Source organism: Culex quinquefasciatus, chromosome 1 (assembly GCF_015732765.1).
Source record: "Culex quinquefasciatus strain JHB chromosome 1, VPISU_Cqui_1.0_pri_paternal, whole genome shotgun sequence".
In the NCBI taxonomy this organism is placed as follows: Eukaryota; Metazoa; Arthropoda; class Insecta; order Diptera; family Culicidae; genus Culex; species Culex quinquefasciatus.
The window spans coordinates 55,808,203-55,828,406 of NC_051861.1; the positions used below are offsets into that span (position 1 = coordinate 55,808,203).

At 37.2% G+C, this 20,204-nt stretch overlaps 1 protein-coding gene across 1 annotated transcript in view; it reads left to right on the top strand.

The window, feature by feature from the left end:
• Positions 1 to 20,204, top strand: part of LOC6045531 (neuroendocrine convertase 2) — a 49,560-nt gene extending 29,356 nt beyond the window's left edge. The window contains exons 2-11 of the mRNA XM_038254251.1: positions 3,432 to 3,536; positions 3,605 to 3,857; positions 3,917 to 3,954; positions 4,037 to 4,113; positions 4,548 to 5,025; positions 5,086 to 5,186; positions 19,272 to 19,505; positions 19,566 to 19,730; positions 19,787 to 19,904; positions 19,969 to 20,204. Of these exons, the coding sequence (XP_038110179.1) occupies positions 3,432 to 3,536; positions 3,605 to 3,857; positions 3,917 to 3,954; positions 4,037 to 4,113; positions 4,548 to 5,025; positions 5,086 to 5,186; positions 19,272 to 19,505; positions 19,566 to 19,730; positions 19,787 to 19,904; positions 19,969 to 20,130 (1,731 nt within the window). The 3' untranslated portion in view covers positions 20,131 to 20,204. The remainder of the gene's footprint in view (positions 1 to 3,431; positions 3,537 to 3,604; positions 3,858 to 3,916; positions 3,955 to 4,036; positions 4,114 to 4,547; positions 5,026 to 5,085; positions 5,187 to 19,271; positions 19,506 to 19,565; positions 19,731 to 19,786; positions 19,905 to 19,968) is intronic.

The following is a 20,204-nucleotide window of genomic DNA, read 5'->3' on the forward strand; positions in this document are numbered from 1 at the left end:
CCGATGACTATCTTCACGTCGTGTCTTGGGCACTCTCCATAGGTCTTGTCAAGACGCTCGTAGAAAGCGTCTTTCTCGTCATCGGGCTTGTCGTTCGTCGGAGCGTAGATGTTGATCAGGCTGTAGTTGAAGAATTTGCCCTTAATTCTCAACACGCAGATCCGGTCATTCACCACCTTCCACTTGATGACTCGGTTCTTCTGATCCCCAATCACTACGAAACCTACTCCGTGCATCGCCTTTTCGCCGCCACTGTAGTAGATGTGGTACTTGAAAGAGGTGTTGGCGATGGGGTCCACCGCCGTGAATTCTCGCTCTCCATGACCGGGCCATCGAACTTCCTGGATGGCGGCCACATGCACGTTCAGCTTGTGCAGCTCCCGGGCAAGAAGGCCAGCACGTGCAGGATCTTGGAGAGTTCGAACGTTCCAAGTACCGAGTTTCCAATCGTTGTCCTTTTACATCGCCTGGTCTGATGCCGATTAATCCGTCCTGAATTTCTTCTTTCGTTTTTCTGAGTTGGTGATTTGCTTCGGTATGCCGCCTAACCAGGGCTGCGAATACCTAGTCTCGGGGTGGGGCTGCCACCTTGCAGCTTCCGGGACCCAGCTGCGGTTTTCTCTCGACACCGTAACGGGGGCTTTTGTCTCGAAACCTAACGGTACAGCTACACCCTCCGAAGAGGGTGGAGCCCCCTACCCTGTCAGCATACTACCAAAGTTTCCACCGGGGGTTGGTTACCCGATCTCTGCAATGGTTACTAGTATCCCGGCCAGCACCGCGGGGAGGCCAGGGTATCGGAGTTACAGGACAAGAGGCTAAAGGACCACTTGGTGGGTCTATTTTATACCTACGGTACATAATGTACCTATGGTACGCGTTGTCCAGTCGTTCGCTGACTGGATTGTAACTATTAGGGAATAAAACTGAACTCAAAAATGTTAATCTGCGATCTTTAAATGCCGTCTTTAATAAAGTCCCTATTTAACCCTACTCAAGTTGCTTTGGGAAAGAATTTAGTTATGAGCGCTTGCGCTACGCTTCAGCGGTCTGCCGCGCACCGGTCACTCTGCGACACCTGGTGGTGGGATCAGTAACTATCGATGATGAATGAGTATTGATGTTGGGAGCATTCGTTGAGCACGTTGGTTTTAGGTCAATTCGGGCATTATGGGCTCGGATAATACTGAAGTTCGGTAAGTCGGACGCAGGAAACTGCGGGGAAAGCTGAATCGTTCTCCAAACCTCTTCTCACGAGTAAACTGGACCTTCCTAAGGAAGAGTCTCAAGCTGGGCAACTTTAGATCAGGCGGGTGGTCCTCTAACGAGGTGGCGTTTAAGCTATCCGCTTCTTCCAGTGCGCTTCGGCGATCTCGCACATTTCCCTGTAACATTTTCTTGGAATTTTTCCCTGTACCGTACCATGACGTTCTGGTCCAACGTCCGTACGGTTACATAGTGTAGCTTGTGAGATCTAAGGGCTTTTGTTAATTTGATTTGGTTATCGCGGTGAATTTTCTTGAAATAATTCGAACTGTCAAAAATCCAACAAAGCATCTACCGGTGGATACTTTTCTACCACAGATTTTTGTGCGATCAACGTGGTAGATGATGCTTTGGTGAATTTTTGACAGTTCGAATTATTTCAAGAAAATCCACCGCGGTTAACCAAATCAAATTAACAAAAGCCCTCTATTCTTGTGTCTCGTGATTCCCAGCGATGTCATTCTCTCTCTATCACTCCTCCTCTTTTCCTCGAATATGTGCTCTCACCGCGGAGTCTCTCGACCTCTCCGAAAACTGCAATGAAAAAACGCGAGATGGCGATTAGGAGCCGACCACGCATGACGTCCCGTTAAACTGCGTTTGCAAAATTGGTTTTGTGGCGGCTTTTGTGGCTAAATGTTGTTGCGTTAGGATGATCGAGGAAGCGGGAATGAGAGAGAAAAGGAAAATGTCAATCGCGAGTGAATAAACACGAAAACGTGTTCGGCTATTTTCGGTGCTGAGAGTTTCAATGAGGAGAGAAGAGCAGTTGTATCTGAGGCATGATTTTTCAGGCGGAATAATTGTAGTTGCTAAGAGCTGATATTTTGATATTTTAACAACCCTGCGTATGGTTTTTGAAAAGGTCGTATGAAATAAATACATAAAGTTTTGTCAAATTATTTTTTTTGTTAGTTTCTACCTCGGTTTTTGCTTTTTTGCATATATATGCGAGATAGTTACAAGCATTACGTTATTTTTGTTACATTTAACATTTATTAGATCAATAAAACAAAGTTCTACTTGGGCCTTCAAGAAAAACAACACAACACACTGAACTAGAGGTGGGCAAAATCGCTCTTTTTTAGGAGCCGCTCATTTTCGTTCGCTCATTAAAAAGAGCCGCTCTTTTGAACGGCTCTTTCGCTCTTTTTCAAAATTTGGATGAAAAGGTTTTTTTAAGAATCGTGTGATTTTATAACACATTGGACTTTTATAAATTATTTGAAATTAAACTGAAAACGAGAAGATGCCCTTGAAAACCATAGGTCTTGGTGGTCTTCATGTCAAGATTTCTACTCGAACCTAAACATTAGATTAATAGAATGGCATCCAAACTTAAATCTAGCATGCCGAAAAAATTGCCAGTAATTTTAAAATTGTATTAATTTCTACATGAATTGAAATAATGCTAATATTTTATTTGTAGAAAATATTCTGTGAACTTTTTCTACATTCTGATTGAATCGATAAAATATTCAGTATTCAGTACATTTTTGGTAAGATTTTAACAAATCATTTACTTTTGGGATTAATTTTTATAAGCATTGACATATTTGAAATTGCATTTTCAATTCTCAAAAACAAATTTAATACTATTTTGTTTTTTGAAAATTCAGTAAAATATATTTATATCAAAAATCATGCCATCTTGAAACGGTTCTTTCAAAAGACCGGAGATTAAAAAAGAACCGCGGTTCTTTTTTTGTGAGCCACGGTTCGTTCGCTCTTTTCAATGAACCGGCTCTTTGAGCGGCTCGCTCTTTTTTTGCCCACCTCTACACTGAACTGAACTAAAAACTTCAGTTTCCTTGAAACAAAATATAATTTGTTTGATTTTTCTTGTCCGTTGTACTAAAATGAATTACGCTTTCAGAATACTAACTAAATTTCTGTCGAAAATGCTTTGAACTAGCTGTAACTGAACACCAATGTGCTGATATGCCAACAGTATGTTCTCGATAGGATTTATATGCGCCTTGGTACCGTGATTAAGGTTGTTTAAAGTTAATAAATATTTTTGTGTTACATATTTTGACAATTTATCGACTGGGGCTGTATAAAAGTTGGATGTTTATTATTACACAGACTGTGATTTTAGGTACTTTTACTTCAAATCAAGCCTTGCTTGTAATCTTTGATTCCCGTTTCATTACTTTTGACAGCTTCCCGGAAGTGCTGGCCATGAGTTTCACTTCCGTCACACTGCCCTGCATTCTCGAACCCGTCGAAGCATAGCGCATACGCGCGTCTTGAAAAAGGAATCTTTGGTATGAATGGATTGTTTGTGCACCGAAAACGGAACAATAAATAAATACAAATTCTTGTGCATTTTTAGGTGCACACCGCTGTGCAGCAAGTTGGTTTCAAGCGAGTAAAGCGCGGCATGCGTTCCGCCATTCCGGCTGCCACTCCCGATAAGTCGGATCCTAACGTCGGCAAAGCTCCCACAGATCCTTATTTCCCGCTGCAGTGGTACCTTAGGAATACGGGACAGAATGGTGGAAAGCCGCGGTTGGATTTGAATGTGCAAGCCGCGTGGGATCAGGGTATTACCGGGAAAAACGTAACTACGGCCATCATGGACGACGGTATGATTCGGAATTGAAAGTACCTTTTCGAAATCAGAATTAATATTTTATAATTACAGGCGTTGACTACATGCACCCGGATCTTAAATTCAATTATGTATGTGTAATATCTAAAATGTGGCATCAAATAAGTTTTGAATATCTAAAAAAAACATATCATATATATATTTTAATTCCAGAACGCGGAAGCTAGCTATGACTTTAGCAGTAATGATGCGTATCCATACCCACGTTACACAGATGACTGGTTCAATAGGTAATTTAGCGATATGTTATAAATCAGTCTCAGACATAGATACCAAACAGAATCCATTCGAGAGAGAAACGCTTCTAGACTGAGAGTAAAGAGACATAGTGTGATATATACAACTTATTGGATATGTTATGTTTTAATGACCGAACTAATTTTTTTGTGTGCCATCCACAAATGCCGTAACATTTTACGAAGGTTCCCTCCTTGTACCCGTTTCCATCCTAAATCAAACCTTTTTATAGGGATCGTCAAAAGCCCTTAGAACCTTCCACCACCCTTCTTAAATGCTACAATATTTGTGGATGACTGTATTGCATGTATTCTCTCGAGTGTACCATTATACTCCCAGAAAAATTTGAGGCCTTTTTCTCCCGGCTGTTTGCTGTGGGTTTGGGATTTCAATTGTTATCTAAAATATCTGATTGCCATTATTTAAGCCACGGTACTCGATGCGCTGGAGAAGTAGCGGCGGCTCGTGATAATGGCATTTGTGGTGTTGGCGTCGCTTATGATTCAAAGATTGCCGGAATCAGGATGCTGGATCAACCCTACATGACGGATCTTATCGAGGCAAACTCGATGGGCCACGAACCCCATAAAATCCACATATACAGTGCTTCGTGGGGTCCAACAGACGACGGCAAGACGGTTGATGGGCCACGTAACGCGACCATGCGAGCCATAGTTCAAGGAGTGAACGAAGGGCGCAACGGTTTGGGCAACATTTACGTTTGGGCGTCGGGTGATGGCGGAGAGGAGGACGATTGTAACTGCGATGGCTATGCTGCTTCCATGTGGACGATTTCGATCAACAGTGCGATCAACGACGGTCAAAACGCCCATTACGACGAGAGCTGTAGTTCTACATTGGCCAGTACGTTTAGTAACGGAGCAAAGGATCCAAACACTGGAGTGGTAGGTTCCTGGGCGTTAGCAAACGTAGTGTTGTTTTATTTCAGATTATTTTCGTTGCAGGCCACGACCGACCTGTATGGAAAGTGCACAACTACTCATTCCGGGACGAGTGCTGCTGCACCGGAAGCTGCAGGAGTATTTGCTCTTGCATTGGAAGCTAAGTAAGTAATTTACATACGAAAAAAAAAAAATTTACATACAAAAAAAAAAATTTACATACATGCAGGCTGAATTTTATGCAATTGAAGTTTGTAAAGATGTTGAAGGACTTATCGTAGGGAACTACTGAAGTTCCGGAACATGATCTTGTAGTTTTGATGAATCAAAATAATAGAGAAGTACCTACTCAATGTTTGTAGGTGTAGTCGGAACTCTTTGAGGACTAGAAGTTGTTGTCGGAAGCGACAAACCCTAAGAAACTCGAGTCAAAATTGGAGATTTTGAGTCAGAGCTCAATCTTTTAAAGTAATTAGGGTGTTTCAACCAAAATAAAAAGTTCACAAATAACGGCAAACCGAGGTTCCCCTTGTAGAGGATACCCATTAGGATGTAACAAAAATGACTTTTTGCGGGAATTCAAGGGTTTGTTCCGGTGGGCATACTAAGCCCTGGGACGGGACGGCTGGATAGAGTTTTCTTTTTGAGTGTTAACGTTTGTATTCTTCTTCTGTTTCTTGCAAGAAAATTCGTGTTCGAATACAAATTTCAAGCAATCTGTGATTCAGATAGCTTGACAATTCAAATTTTCTTGATGATGTTTTTCAACTCAGTGCTTAAGCATGCAGATGACTTTTTCTTTGGTTGAAATGTTGTTTAGTTTTTCCTCGCAGATTTTTTTGAATTTGGCTGTTAAAATTTGCGGTTGGACGGGGGTGGAGAATCCTGAGTTTATGTTCCATCGTTTTACTGTGGATCCGTTCAAAAGGAGCTGCCGGATACAAATCACCAGAAATGGTTGGCAAATCAAAGATGACTCGAGGTAATTGATACGATACTTACTTCAATCTAAAAAATCCTAAAAAGCCTGCAAGTAATTAAATGGGAGGAGAGATTTTTTCTTATATCTACTCACTTACTTCAATCTTAAAAAAATCCCAAAAAGCCTGCAAGTAATTAAATGCGAGGGGAGATTTTTTCTTATATCTACTCACTTACTTCAATCTAAAAAAATCCTAAAAAGCCTGCAAGTCATTAAATGGGAGGGGAGATTTTTTCTTAGATCTGCTCCTGTCGTTGTCCCGTTACGCAAAGAAAGTAAATAAATCTTTCCCAGTTCCCCAAAGAGGAGCACACTTGAAGAGTATCGGGGCAGGCATTTACAAAGCGAATTCAGCGGCAATTTTTACTCAACTAATGTTGTTTGCAAAAGTTAACATTGCATAGGTCGCACGCCCTAAGGTGTCAGAATCGAAAGAAATGGCCGGCAAAAATTCAAATTTGTAGGCTAAACTGTGGCCATTTTTTCGTTTGCTTTTTAAATCCAGTTCTACGATGTTGTTCCGTCACGCCACATTTTAAATCCACGGAAAACACAGGTTTAATATTGTTCAATCTTGATGACATTTCTTTGTAACGCGTAAAAAAATAACAATAGTTTTAAATGGACAAAAGAATCGTCAGTTTATGAAATGCATTGTTTTTTTTAAATGAAAATACAGATACCGTCAGTGGGGGTGACTATGGGTCAAAAAACGATACACCTCTCGTATTTTCTTAATAACAAAAACAATTTAAATAACATCGAAAATCTTTCAACGTAGATTTGTTCTTAGATAGTTTACTAACATTTTCCCAAAATATGGTGGATTTTGATGAACACTACCTTAAATGCCTATTGTTTGAAAATTGACCCAATCTCACCTTAGAGGTGACATTTCAAATGAAACTAAAATGATGCTCAAATACAACGATATGGTAAAAACAAGTCATCCAACAGTGTTTCTTGTTCGAGGGAATCGTATTGACACGCTGCAGTGTTTGAAGTGGAGATTTTCAAACATTTGAGTAGTTTTCGAGCAATTGTAACAAAAATATTAGAAAAATGATTTTTCGAGAGGTCATTTTTGGCCAAAAACGTACCCCAACTTTAGACAGCTGTCAAAATAACAGGATTTGTTCTAGGAACGAGATTTTTTCAGCGAAGTCATCTTAAGATTTCCCCTGCACAACCCTTTCAACAGAATTCATTTTCATTGAGAAGAACCTGAGAAATGGTAAAATCCGTCAAAAATCACTTTGACCCAATCTCACCCCCCAGACCCAATGTCACCCCCACTGACGGTAGTTCAACATTCGGTGTACGATAGAAATAAATTCCTTTCAATTGAAAATATTTTAATCAGTCTATTAATTCAATTTACAATTATTTGTGAAATTGAATTAAAATTGTTCGCAGATTCGACTTTGAAACATATTTCGTGGCTCTGCGGGCAAATCTTCGTTCCAGAATGAATCTGCTTCGAGTATTGGCCAGTCCTCATCACACTAACAACAGACATACCATAGGGGTCGTGCATAAACCATGTGGCCTTTTTTTGGGGAATTTTTGACCCCCCCCTCATGGTTTTCGTGGTCTCACGCCAACCCCCTATATGACCACGTGGCTTTTTCCTCCCAGGTGAAAAATCTTTAAAAAAAACAAAATTAGTATAGATTTCAAAAAAGTTTATCCACAAATGATGTACCGTCAGTGGTGGTGACTTTTGGTCAAAAAACGATATTACTGTTGTTATTTCAACACAATAAAAACATTTCAAATTATATCGAAATAAATATTGTTGGGGAATGCACCTTTCATAAATGCCAATCGTTTTAAAATTAACTCAAACACACCCTTTAGAGGAGGTGACATTGGGTCAAACAGAAAACATTTTAATTTGTGTAGGTGCTGTAACACCATTAAAACCAATTTAATAATATATAAAAAAACAGAAATTCACTTAAAAGTGTAAAAAAGTATGATATCACAAAGTTTAAGGTAAATAATAACAGTATAACAATTTATTGAAATGGTGCAGAAAGTAAAAAATACTCTCAACAAAACAAGCAACTTAGTAAAACATATGTATTCAAAATTATGGAATTGCAGTGCAATTAATTGCATCCAGAATAAATATGCTTTAAGAATTAAAGCTATTTTGATATATAAACAGCATTTATGATTTAATTTAAATGCGCTTTAAAATATTTTCTTAAAATTGAAATTAATTAAATAGAAAAGTTTTGTTTCAGGAAAAAAATATTTTCATTTTATTTTAAGGAAAATATCTAGTTATGAAAGCTCCTAGTTAATATTCATTTTGTTCCAAACATTCATAAAAATCCAAACTAAAGCAACTTTTCTTTTTAATCAAGCATGATTGATTCCAATGATTCAGTGTGTCCAAAAAAGTCGAGCTGTTTAATTTTTTTCTCCATACAAGAATCAGAGACAGGGACAAACATTCAATATTACGACCTTTTGAAATGTTAGTCTTAATTTTTTTTGAAAATATTGATTTCAAAAAGATCGGAAAGTGTTATTTATAAACATTGAAAATCGCACCATTAGTTGCTGAGATATCGACATAAGAAAATTATGGGTTGTTTGGGTAGTAAACATCCATTTTTCTGTTTTAAAATCTTTGCATGGCAATATCTTAGAAACAAAGCAACAAAGAATTTTCTCAGCATTTCAAAAAATTTTTTTTTTCAAAATTAGGCAAACTTGGGCACTAATTTTTAAATTAATAACTGCAACTAATTTTAAAAAAGTTACCTAAAAATAGCTATAACATAACTCAAACAACGATTATTTGCCCGTTCTGAAAATTTCAGAAAAGTTGGCAAAATTAAAAAAATAAATAAAAATAGTGTTTTTTGCAAATCATGTTTTAGTCACAAAAAGTGAAATTAAAAATCTGCAAAGTAAATTACCATTTATCATTTTTTTCAGTGTAGTCCTTATCCATACCTAAAACTTGGCCGAAGGCACCAAATCGATTGAAAAATTTCTTCAAAAGATACAGATTTTTGAATTTTCATACATCATTTTTGTATGGAAAACTATATGGACAAACTAATGATGCAAAATGGCTTAGGCACCAAAAAAGATTTCAGACGGATTAAAAAAAATCAAAAAATTAAAATTTAAGAACAAAGACCGATTTTGTCGAATTGCTCGAAAATCGATTTCGTGTCTTTGGAAAAGTTGTAGACAACGCGCTAAAAATCATTCTCTTAGTTATGGACATCCAAATTGTTTAAGTCTTACTCTTACTCTAAATTGATTTTGCTATCGACTACGTGTTTTGATAAATTTAAAAAAGATTGAGCTGAAATTTTGAATTTATTTTACATTTTTTTTTCAGTTGTTTAAATAGGCAATTATCTACGATTTAAGATTTTTGATCCAACTTTTGGTTGGATATATTACCTCAAAATAAATACAAAAAAAATATAAAATAAGTTAATTTTTAAATCTTTTCAATATCTTTGAAATTATTAACACTGGGACGCCCAACGCATGTCCAATATACACGGATGCCAAAGCCTCCCTAAAACGTTGGAACGGTAACCTCAACTCACAGGTTTTCGGGCTTGTCTCCGCGGATTTTCGGGCGATTTTTTTTTACTAGAGCAAACAAAAGTTGGATCGACGTTTTTGATCGCATAAATTGCAGATTTGATCATATCGAGTTCTGCAAAGTTTAAGGATCATCTAGACATCCTTATAATTCACTCAAAAAAAATAATGTCCCGGTTGGTTGAGTTATGCCCGAGAACCAGCGAGTTGAAAGTACCGTTCCATCTTTTTTAATGAATTTTATTTATGTTGATCTTGACGGCATTGAATTGAAATTTATTTCACAAATTGATATCGTCATTTGAAAATTAGGTGACTCTTTAAAACTTAAATTATTTTAATGTGTTTATATATTTGAGTGGTTTTATATCAAATATGAAGTTGAGGGTATAGTATATTTTCTCAGCTTAAAGAAAAACTAATATTTTCAGGAAAGGGCACCTTTGGCCCCTATTTTTTTAATCTTCAAATTAATTGAGAAACAAAAACAATGTTTGCTTGAAGCTCGTTTTTTTTCTCTAAAAATCTAAAATGTTTGCCCATGTTTCTCTTTGGCTCAAGAGATGGTCCCTATTAACATAAAAAAACTAAAAAAATACCTACAACTTTGACGATGGATAGTAATCGTGTATTTTATGAAATGTTATGTAATATAACAATCCGAATTGTGTAACCCATGGAATAAGGAATATATTTTAGACCAAAATGTTCATCAAATTTTTGGTGAATCTTAAAGTATGTATCGTTCGTTTTTTCGTTATTGGTTATTTTTAATGTTAGACGTTTCACTTGCAAATGAGGTAGTGAAACTGAAATTTTGTGCGATAATCCTGAAATTGGGGTTTTTAGTTTCTTTATACTTAAAAAAATATTGCATGAGAGAGGAGATACAAGATATCTTGAGTTTGTTTTAAGTGTCAAAAGGAAATCTTTCGATTAAGATTCTTCGATCACTTATAGGACCAGCTACGGTAATTAGCTAAGATCTGAGATTTTGAAATTTTTTTTCGCAGAGAATCATTTTTAGACACTTCATTTATAATACATATTTAGTTTTTTGCCTTGTTACGAAAATCTTATAAAATTGTCAGCAATATTTATTTTTTAAGTTGTTCCAAAATAGAACTATCGAAGACTACATCTACTTTCAATGCAAATTTGCAAGCACATTTTTAGCTACTTGATACCACCAACAAAAAAAATGAAATTGTGTTTGCATTTTGGTACGCATTTTTAGGGTAAATTAACTTTGGATACTGTCACTTTATTTTAAAAACTTTTGCAAAACGTAGTTACATGAGTATTAAAAAGTGTACATTCAATTACAGGCTCAAAGTATTGATATAAATCTGCCGAAATATATAATTCAATATTGAATTGGAAAATATTATGATATTGAAATATAAGTAATAATTTTAAAAACAATAATTATATGGTTTTGAAGTGTAACAAAAAATGTAAGTAAATTTGAAGCGCGTATTTTTTTTTTTTTTTTAAGAAAAGATTTTTTTTTAAAAGGCCTCGTGGTCAGCCGTCGACCCCCCCCCCTCCCCCCATGGCTTTTCATGGTTTTTTTTCGGTCGGATTTCGGACCCCTCCCCCTAAGGAGACCACGTGGTTTATGCACGACCCCATACTACGAGTAGCAAAAGCCATGGTCTGGAGTAAGCTCTTCTACGGACTTGAAGTCTTCTGCCACGCGCGTATGGAATTTTTCAACAAACTCCAAGGCACATACAACCAATCCATACGTATAGCTGCTGGTCTTCTACCATCAACTCCAGCTGACTCAGCGTGTGTAGAACTTGGATGCCTACCCCTTCGGTATCAATTTACGGAAGTTCTTGCAAATCGAGCCGTCAGCTATGCTGCAAAAACCACTGGAACTTATCAAACACATATACTGACCGAAGCGGATAGAATACTCTATGAGATGACCAATCAGCACTTACCACCGGTCGCACCCATCATCTGGACAGGTTCAAGGAGATGGAACGAGCCAGAATTATACTTCGACACATACATTGAAAACAAATACAGTGCTGGTGCCATCTCGAGGGTCGTTAGACCGGAAGTAGAATATCTCCTAGCCACAAAATACGTGAACTATACCCACAATTACACCGACGGATCTAAATCATCGACTGGAGTTGGAGTTGGAGCTGTCCTGGACAACAGGGAAAGTCACCTCAAGCTACCGGACCAATGTTCTGTATTTTCGGCAGAAGCAGCAGCAATCCTACTAGTAGTCAAAACAACACCAACAATACCAAAACTCATCTTAACTGACTCTCAAAGCTGCGTAAATGCGCTGAGAAGCTCAAAACCCACCCACCCCTGGATCCAAGATATTCAGCAACACATTTCTAAAAGAACTATCATCATGTGGATACCCGCTCACGTCGGTATTCCTGGGAACGAGCGTACAGACAACCTTGCGAAACACGGCCAAACCAGCAGAACCTTACACAACGCTATACCATGTCAAGATCTGAAGTTGTGGTTCAAAATTTGATCCATTCAACATGGGAATTAGAATGGACGAATGTACGAGATCTCTTTCTCCGGAAAATTAAAAGGAAACTACAGTTTGGACCGACAGAGAGAACAGAACAGAACAAAAAAGCTCTCGAGACTACGCGTTGGTCACACCCGTATAACACATAACTTTAAAAGCGGAACAAACTTTCATAGAACCTGCGATGTAAAGGCCCAACCTGCGATGTAAAGGCGACTGTTGAACACTTTTTAGTCAATTGCCCCATTTTTGACATAACGAGGACCAAACATAATCTCCCTAATAACATTCAAGACATCCTTGCGAACGACAAAAACATGGAGGAAAAACTTATACAATTTCTGAAAGATTCAAAAATTTACTACGATCTATAATCAATATTTATAAAAACAACATTGTAACAGGGTCGACTTCAAGCACGAAGTCAAATCATCCAAAAGAGTTGAACCAGCCTCCGGCTGAAAAACTCTATAATAAAGAATAAAAAAAAAATAAAATTGTTTTTTTTTCAACTCAAATTACAATACTTCTCATTTTCTCCTCATTAGAAAGGACTGGTTTAGGTTGGCAGAAGCGGCCATGTTGAAAGTGGTTTAGTTTGACAATAGGTTTTTTTCCCTTTGTTTATCCCATCCCAGACTAAGCTCAAATCTAAAATATGAGCTTGATTGGACGTAACAGGAGCTGGCGCTTTGCATTTGAATTTCAAATCGAATTAAACCCGTAAAAAAAGATTTTTTTCAAAAATATCACTTTTCAGGCATTTTGGCCACTGAAGCGTTCATTTTCAACATCATTGGCGTGTAGGACAGATCATTGCCCATCTTTTGGTATATATATATAACATTGAACTTTCGAACACCCTGGAAATCAAAAAATCGGCCCCGGCAAAAAAGATATGCGTCGCGCCTCGCAACGCCCTAGACGCCATTTGATTTTGCTGGGGTAAATTTTTCGAAAAAATGCCAAACTTTGAAGTTCTGTACCGAGCTCTAGGGTGCTCCAAATCCGTTATATATACCAAAAGATGCGCAATGATCTGGCATACACGCCAATGATGTTGAAAATAAACGCTTCAGTGGCCAAAATGCCTCGAAAAGTGTCATTTTTGAAAAAAAAATCTATTTTTATGGGTTAAATCCCATTTAAAATTCAAATGCAAAGCGCCAGCTCCTGTTACGTCCAATCAAGCTCATAATTTGGATTTGGGCTTAGTATGCCCACCGGAACAAACCCTGAATGCCCGCCAAAAGTCATTTTTGTTCCGTGGCAGAGCATATAGGGAAATATTCCCTTTCTAATCAAACACCTATCTTCGGCATATGGAGAGTTTGATGCTCGATTAAAGCTCCAAAAACATTTTTCAGGCTATAAACTTACCAGCAACAGCACCGCCTCGAGTAATCACGCAAATTTATGCCACTTACTGGCCAAAAAGATCAAATTTAATGCACTTTTGATCATAATTTCTATTTTGCGAGACCATTTCTCATCATTTTGGTGGCACACACATTCACACGTAAGATCAGAAGTTAACTGCTTAACGAAAGTCGCCATCAATATCTTTTCACTTGTGCTAACGATTTCAAAGCGCTTAAGATATAAAATTGCTTCCAACTACCGGCAACATGTTCGTTTGACCATTACTTAGTCACTCACTTGAAAAATAATCCCGAAAAATGTAAATAATTAGCAAGCACCATCAAAAAAACAAACGCGTCAAGTCTTTTGACGTTTCAATTTTGACTACCCATTCCAATCGAAGGCTGAAGAAAACCGAGCGAGAAGCCAAGGCAAATAAAGAACAAAGGGTGGCCACGAACACCACCAACATGCTGGTGCAGCGCCTGTTAGAGTGAGCAAGTGCTGCCAGGAAACTTTCGCTATGAATGCTACTTTTCGTGAGTGTTCGCTTAAAATTTCATCAATTTTGACAGCACTAAGCAGACCCAAAAGAGTGCTGGAAGAAAAAAAGAACTCTAGCAAAACATTGTAATAGGGCCGAAGCCGAAGTGTAAACAAAGAGTCTGTCCTGTTCGTTCCTAATGTAAACATCAACTGACGTGAGCAGGATAGACTCATTGTTTACCCTTCGGCTTTAGCCTTTACATTGTTTTGCTTGAACTAAGCTGAAAATAGAAAAATGGGCGTGGCCCAATGCACTCGTTTGATTAGAATACATTTTGGAAATATTTTTTTCAAATGCTTGTAAAAGGAATAGAATAACTTTTAGTAAAAGTGAAAATAAACAGAAATGTTCACAAAAAGTTTCTCTACTTGTTGGTGTACTTGGTTTTAAAGAATTTAAAGGAACGATCCAGATTATCCAGCACGATCCAGCATCATTCAAACACGAGCGCTTATTAGGCTTAAAATGGGCATATTTCCCCTACTCAAATTTAGGCTCTGAAACATTCTTAAAGTAATAAAATTATAATTATTGATGTTTTTGGAAGAATTCTAAATAACGTAAAATGGCGATTTTGTGTTAATAATGCAATCGATGCCTCTCCACGTGGTCGCCGTCTGATATGTGGCGTCGTGGTTTACACAAAGCCGTCATAGCATACTAAGGAAATGCGATGCTTTTGAAGGGTGAATCGTTGATTCTGGAGACACCGGACGTCGATCCAATGAGCATCTTGGGGACAAAATGGACAACCATAATTCCTTCTGGAATGTGTTCATTGGACCATCTCCTACACACCTGTCCTTATTCCGAGTGAATCCATGTTGTCTCCTGACTTATAGGATCGATTGAACGAAAAGCACATAAATCCCATAGTAATTTCCACGTACAGTATGTAAAAAAAGTATTTACACCCCTTGGGCACTATGCACATTTTGTGATGAAACATATAAACAATTTAAAGTTTGACAGAAACCTAGTACTACGTTTTATTCAGAAACTCATGCCGAAGATTTTGCTATAAAAAGCTCATGAAATTATGTTTTCTATAAAAAGTTATACAACAAATACTATTACAAAAATCAAAAAAGGTGCAAAAAAAGTTTGTACACCTTTCGAAAAATTAACATATATAAAGTTATTTGTTGACAAATCACCATAAATCCAGTCTCCCAACTCCAAATAGGCATCCTTGACTGATTAAAAAATTTATTTGGATTGAATATAAAGTTTACTAATTACATAGTATAAAAGTTGATATAACTCTGGAAATTCTATAAAAAACTTATCTAAACTTGATTTTGCAAACTTTCAATTTAACTAAATGTCAATATATTACCATAGAATTGCTAAATAAACATTCTGGAGTGGGTATAACACCGTTTTGAGGGTCTTTGTATCGCTAGCAGGGTTGTTAAAATATCAAAATATCAGCTCTCAGCAACTACAAATATCCCGCCTGAATATTCACGCCTCAAATACAACTGCTTTTCTCTCCTCTTTGAAACTCTCAGCGCCGAACATAGCCGAACACGTTTTCGTGTTTACCCACACGCGATTGACATTTTCCTTTTCTCTCTCATTCCTGCTTCCACGATTATCCTACCGCAACAGCGTTTAACCACAAAAGCCGCCACAAAACCAATTTCGCAAACGCAGTTTAACGGGACGTCATGCGTGGTCGGCTCCTAATCGCCATCTCGCGTTCTCTCATTGCAGTTTTCGGAGAGATTGAGAGACTCAGCGGTGAGAGTGCATTTGGAGTGCATAGTCGAGGAAAAGGAGAGGAGTGATAGAGAGAGAATGACATCGCTGGGAATCACAAGACACAAGAAGAGATCTCACAAGCTATAGCAGGGGTGCTCAAAGTTTTTGGATGCCGGGCCAAATTTGATGCTCAAATGAGCTTGCGGGCCAAATGTATAAAAATGGTAGGGTAGAGTAGTCATCAATGAGACACGGGGAACAATGATAAAATGGCTCTCACAAGTCGTAGTTTCAACCAATCAAGCTCATATTTGGGGGAAAGGTTTGTCTACTGGATACACGTCTGCCATTATAGTGGCTTTGGTTATGGACGCTCCCTTGAAAAGTAATTCATAAATGATTGATTATGGGGTGTAAAAGTAAATTATGGACAAAAAATACTTTTTCGCTCGTAGGCTGCCATTTACACCAAAACTAATATTTCTTCAAATTTCTTTCGACGTTCCATAGGGATTAAGTTGGGCTACAATGTCCTTTCATTAGATTTGGCCAAAATTTAGAATATACCCAGAATCCAGGGCTGTCTCATTGTTCCCTACTCATTTCAGCCCATGGGTAACAATGAGACACTTTGATTTTTCTTCAATAAACTTTTCAAAATCGATGGAAATCTTTCAAAACATGAATTAAAAGTGATTTTTGGCATATTTATAGAGTTTAAACTTCATTTAACCAAAAATACTAAGTTATTTGGTATAAATATATGGATTTTACAAAATTGCAATACTTTTTAGTGTAACTTTTGTTATTAAAAGTTTCATGTTGGCAAAATTGCTCTAAAATGTTCAAGGCAAGTCACCTGCAATGGAACAATACAAAAACATGATGTTTTGCTAGAAAAATGTTGATTTTCGTAAAGTGTCTCATTGTTCCCCAGCTGTCTCATTGTTCCTGCCAAGTGCGTCTACAATGAGACAGTTGAATAACTCTGGCTGTAGATGTCGGATCGTTCTCATATTTTGGTCAATGTTAGAACACATTAAAAGAAAGATAATGCAACTAAAAGCTCATTAAAACATGCTAATGAAAAAATTAGAAAAATACTTAAAAGTTGAAAACCAAAAGTGTCTCATTGATGACTACCCTACCCTAATTTAAAAAAATAAATAACTTCATTTTAATTTAAAAGGCAAAAAACTACATCTATTATTTGAAGTTTTGAGAATTTGCTGTTACTTTTTGAACATTTCCAGACTTTTTTTTTATTAGGTCTTATAAACATATGAAACACAATAGCTTATAGGACCTTTTCAAAAAAACTCTAGATTTTCGTTATTTAATAAATAAAAGACAGTTTTCCATCAGTTTTATTGCTTTTTTGTATTTTTCAAATACCTAAACAACTTTGCAATGAAAAAAATAGAAAATGTATTATTTTCAAAAGTGTAAGATTGGACGAAAATAAAAATTTAAGCGAATTTTCTTTCGCTCTAGATTTCTAGATATTTTTGAGTAAGCCCGAACATGCTCAAATTGAACGCAGAGGTATGAATTTTAAATTGATTTCAGCTGATTGCACATTATTTTCAATTGAAATTTGTAAGTTTGCCTGAAAAAATATTTTTGTCTCTGATTTTTCGAGCCGGGGAAGAGTTGGCTTTGAAAATGTTTTGCAACAGTCTTATTCCTCTGATTTTAACATTTAGTCTGCCTGAATGAGATGGTAGTCAATCAGATTCGTTATCCAACTGTCAGTAGTTCAAACCCCGAGATGGAAGATTTCTTAGTGCTAAATAAGTTAATGGCTCAGACCATAAAAAGGGTCATTAAGACTGCTTAATTAATATGTAATACTTATTTTTTAACCATGATTACATTTTTTTTACTTCAGTCAAATTTAAACATTTCATATACATTTCCAAAAAAAAATTATTGAAAACTTTGATATTTACTAATTTTATTCATATTGTAACGTGTGAAATTGTTTTAAATTAGAAAGATTCATGAAAATTAACAATAATATAAAATTTAAAAAAAACATAAGTTAAAAATAACCCTTGATTTTGAGAAGTATACAATTACGGTTTATTTTCAATTAACGGGCCATTTTACATGATCATTCAAAATTGGTCCGCGGGCCACAAAAAATCACTTCGCGGGCCACGTTTGGCCCGCGGGCCATACTTTGGTCACCCCTGAGCTATAGTGACGGCCGCTATACTCTCGGATATTTTTGGTGCAGAGATAATCTATTGACAGCATTTCTATCACTCATTTGCAACACTGAACGCTAGAATAGATTTTTCGTTGGAATTTCATACCAACCCGGAATTACGTCGTCGGAAAATCCGCCGGCATCGAAACGGTCCACAATTCACAAGTCAACCTATGTGGCATCGGAAAGGGCATAAAATTTACGATCTTTTGATACCCATACATCTAGGTTCTCAATAATACCCACGTTTTTACATACCTAGGCAAAAACGTTGTTATGGTTTCGTTTGGGCAACCTGCCAAAAATGTATGGACTTTCGCAATTTTTGTTCTCGTGGATCAAACTTACTTTTTGCTCAGGTATTCAAAAACGTGGGTTTTATAGAAAACCTAGATGTATGGGTATCAAAAGATCGGAAATGTTATGCCCTTTCCGATGCCACATAGGTTGACTTGTGAATTGTGGACCGGTTCGGATGCCGGCGGATTTTCCGACGACGTAATTCCGGGTTGGTACGAAATTCCAACGAAAAATCTATTCTAGCGATACAAAGACTCTCAAAATAGTGTTATACCCACTTCAGAATGTTTATTTAGCAATTCTATGGTAATATATTGACATTTAGTTAAATTGAAAGTTTGCAAAATTAAGTTTAGATAAGTTTTATATAGAATTTCCAGAGTTATTCAGACTTTTATACTAAGTAATTAGTAAACTTTATATTCAATCCAAATTATTTTTTTAATCAGTCAAGGATGCCTATTTGGAGTTGGGAGACTGGATTTTTGGTGATTTGTCAACAAAAAAACTTTATTTATGTTAATTTTTCGAAAGGTGTACAAACTTTTTTTGCACCTTTTTGATTTTTGTTATAGTATTTGTTATATAGCTTTTTATAGAAAACATCTTTTCATGAACTTTTTGTAGCAAAATGTTCGGCATTAGTTTCTGAACAAAACGTAGTACTAGGTTTCTGTCAAACTTTAAATTATTTAATGTTTTATCACAAAATGTACATAGTGTCCAAGGGGTGTAAATACTTTTTTTACATACTGTAAATTTGAACTCGCTGGGGACAGGCTAATTCTCAATCAAATGGGCTGATATTTGGCATGAGAGTCCCTATGGGTATCCTCTACAAGGGAATCTCGCTTTGCCGCGACCTGAGAACTTTTTGTTTTGGTTGAAACACCCTAGTAATCATGTATAAATAGCAGTTTGAAAGAGCTGAAGCTTATTTTGAAATGCCGGAGTCGGGAATAAAAATAGGAATGAGCAAGGATTAGATGTCGAATTTGGTAAAGATAAACTAACGGTTATTATAATTTTCTAGCCCCTCCCTTACATGGCGAGACATTCAACACCTCACGGTGCTGACGTCCAAGAGGAATTCCTTGTTTGACGCGAAAAATCGCTTCCACTGGACAATGAACGGCGTTGGACTTGAGTTTAACCATTTGTTCGGCTTCGGAGTCCTCGACGCGGGTGCCATGGTATCTCTGGCCAAGAAGTGGCGTACGGTTCCTCCACGTTATCATTGCGAAGCCGGGGCGATTTTGGAAGCACAGTATGCAAACCAGCTTGTTTAGACTGTTGATAAGTACTGACGTTGTGTGATTTATTGCAGCCAAATTCCATCAAAGGGGTCACTTTTGCTGAGCATCAAAACTGATGCATGCAAAGGGACTGATACCGAGCTTCGGTATCTGGAACATGTGCAAGCGGTTATAACAGCTAATGCAAGTAGACGCGGTGATTTGGAGTTGTTTGTCACTTCTCCGATGGGAACTAAGTAATTTGCTACTATTTTATAGATTATGAGGCAACATGTTCAGTATTTTTTTTCAGGTCCATGATACTAAGTCGTCGTGCCAACGATGACGATCATAGAGATGGATTTACAAAGTGGCCGTTTATGACCACACACACATGGGGCGAATACCCGGAGGGTACTTGGTTACTTGAGGTACTTGGTTATAGTTAGAATCAAAGAATAATGTTTATTCTAACAAGCACCTTTGTTATTACAGGCTACATTCAATTCAAAGGAACCGCGAACGGGATGGTTGAAAGAATTCTCACTAGTGCTGCACGGAACCAAAGACCCACCATACCGGATGCTCTCACCAGCTTCTCCTCACTCGAAACTGGCGATCGTCAAGAAAGCTCACGAAGATCAAGATAAAATGTAAATGCACTAGTTTTGGGTTACGCAAAACAATTAAAACACAGAACGCAACCACGAACAATTTTGGTTTGAGCTTCA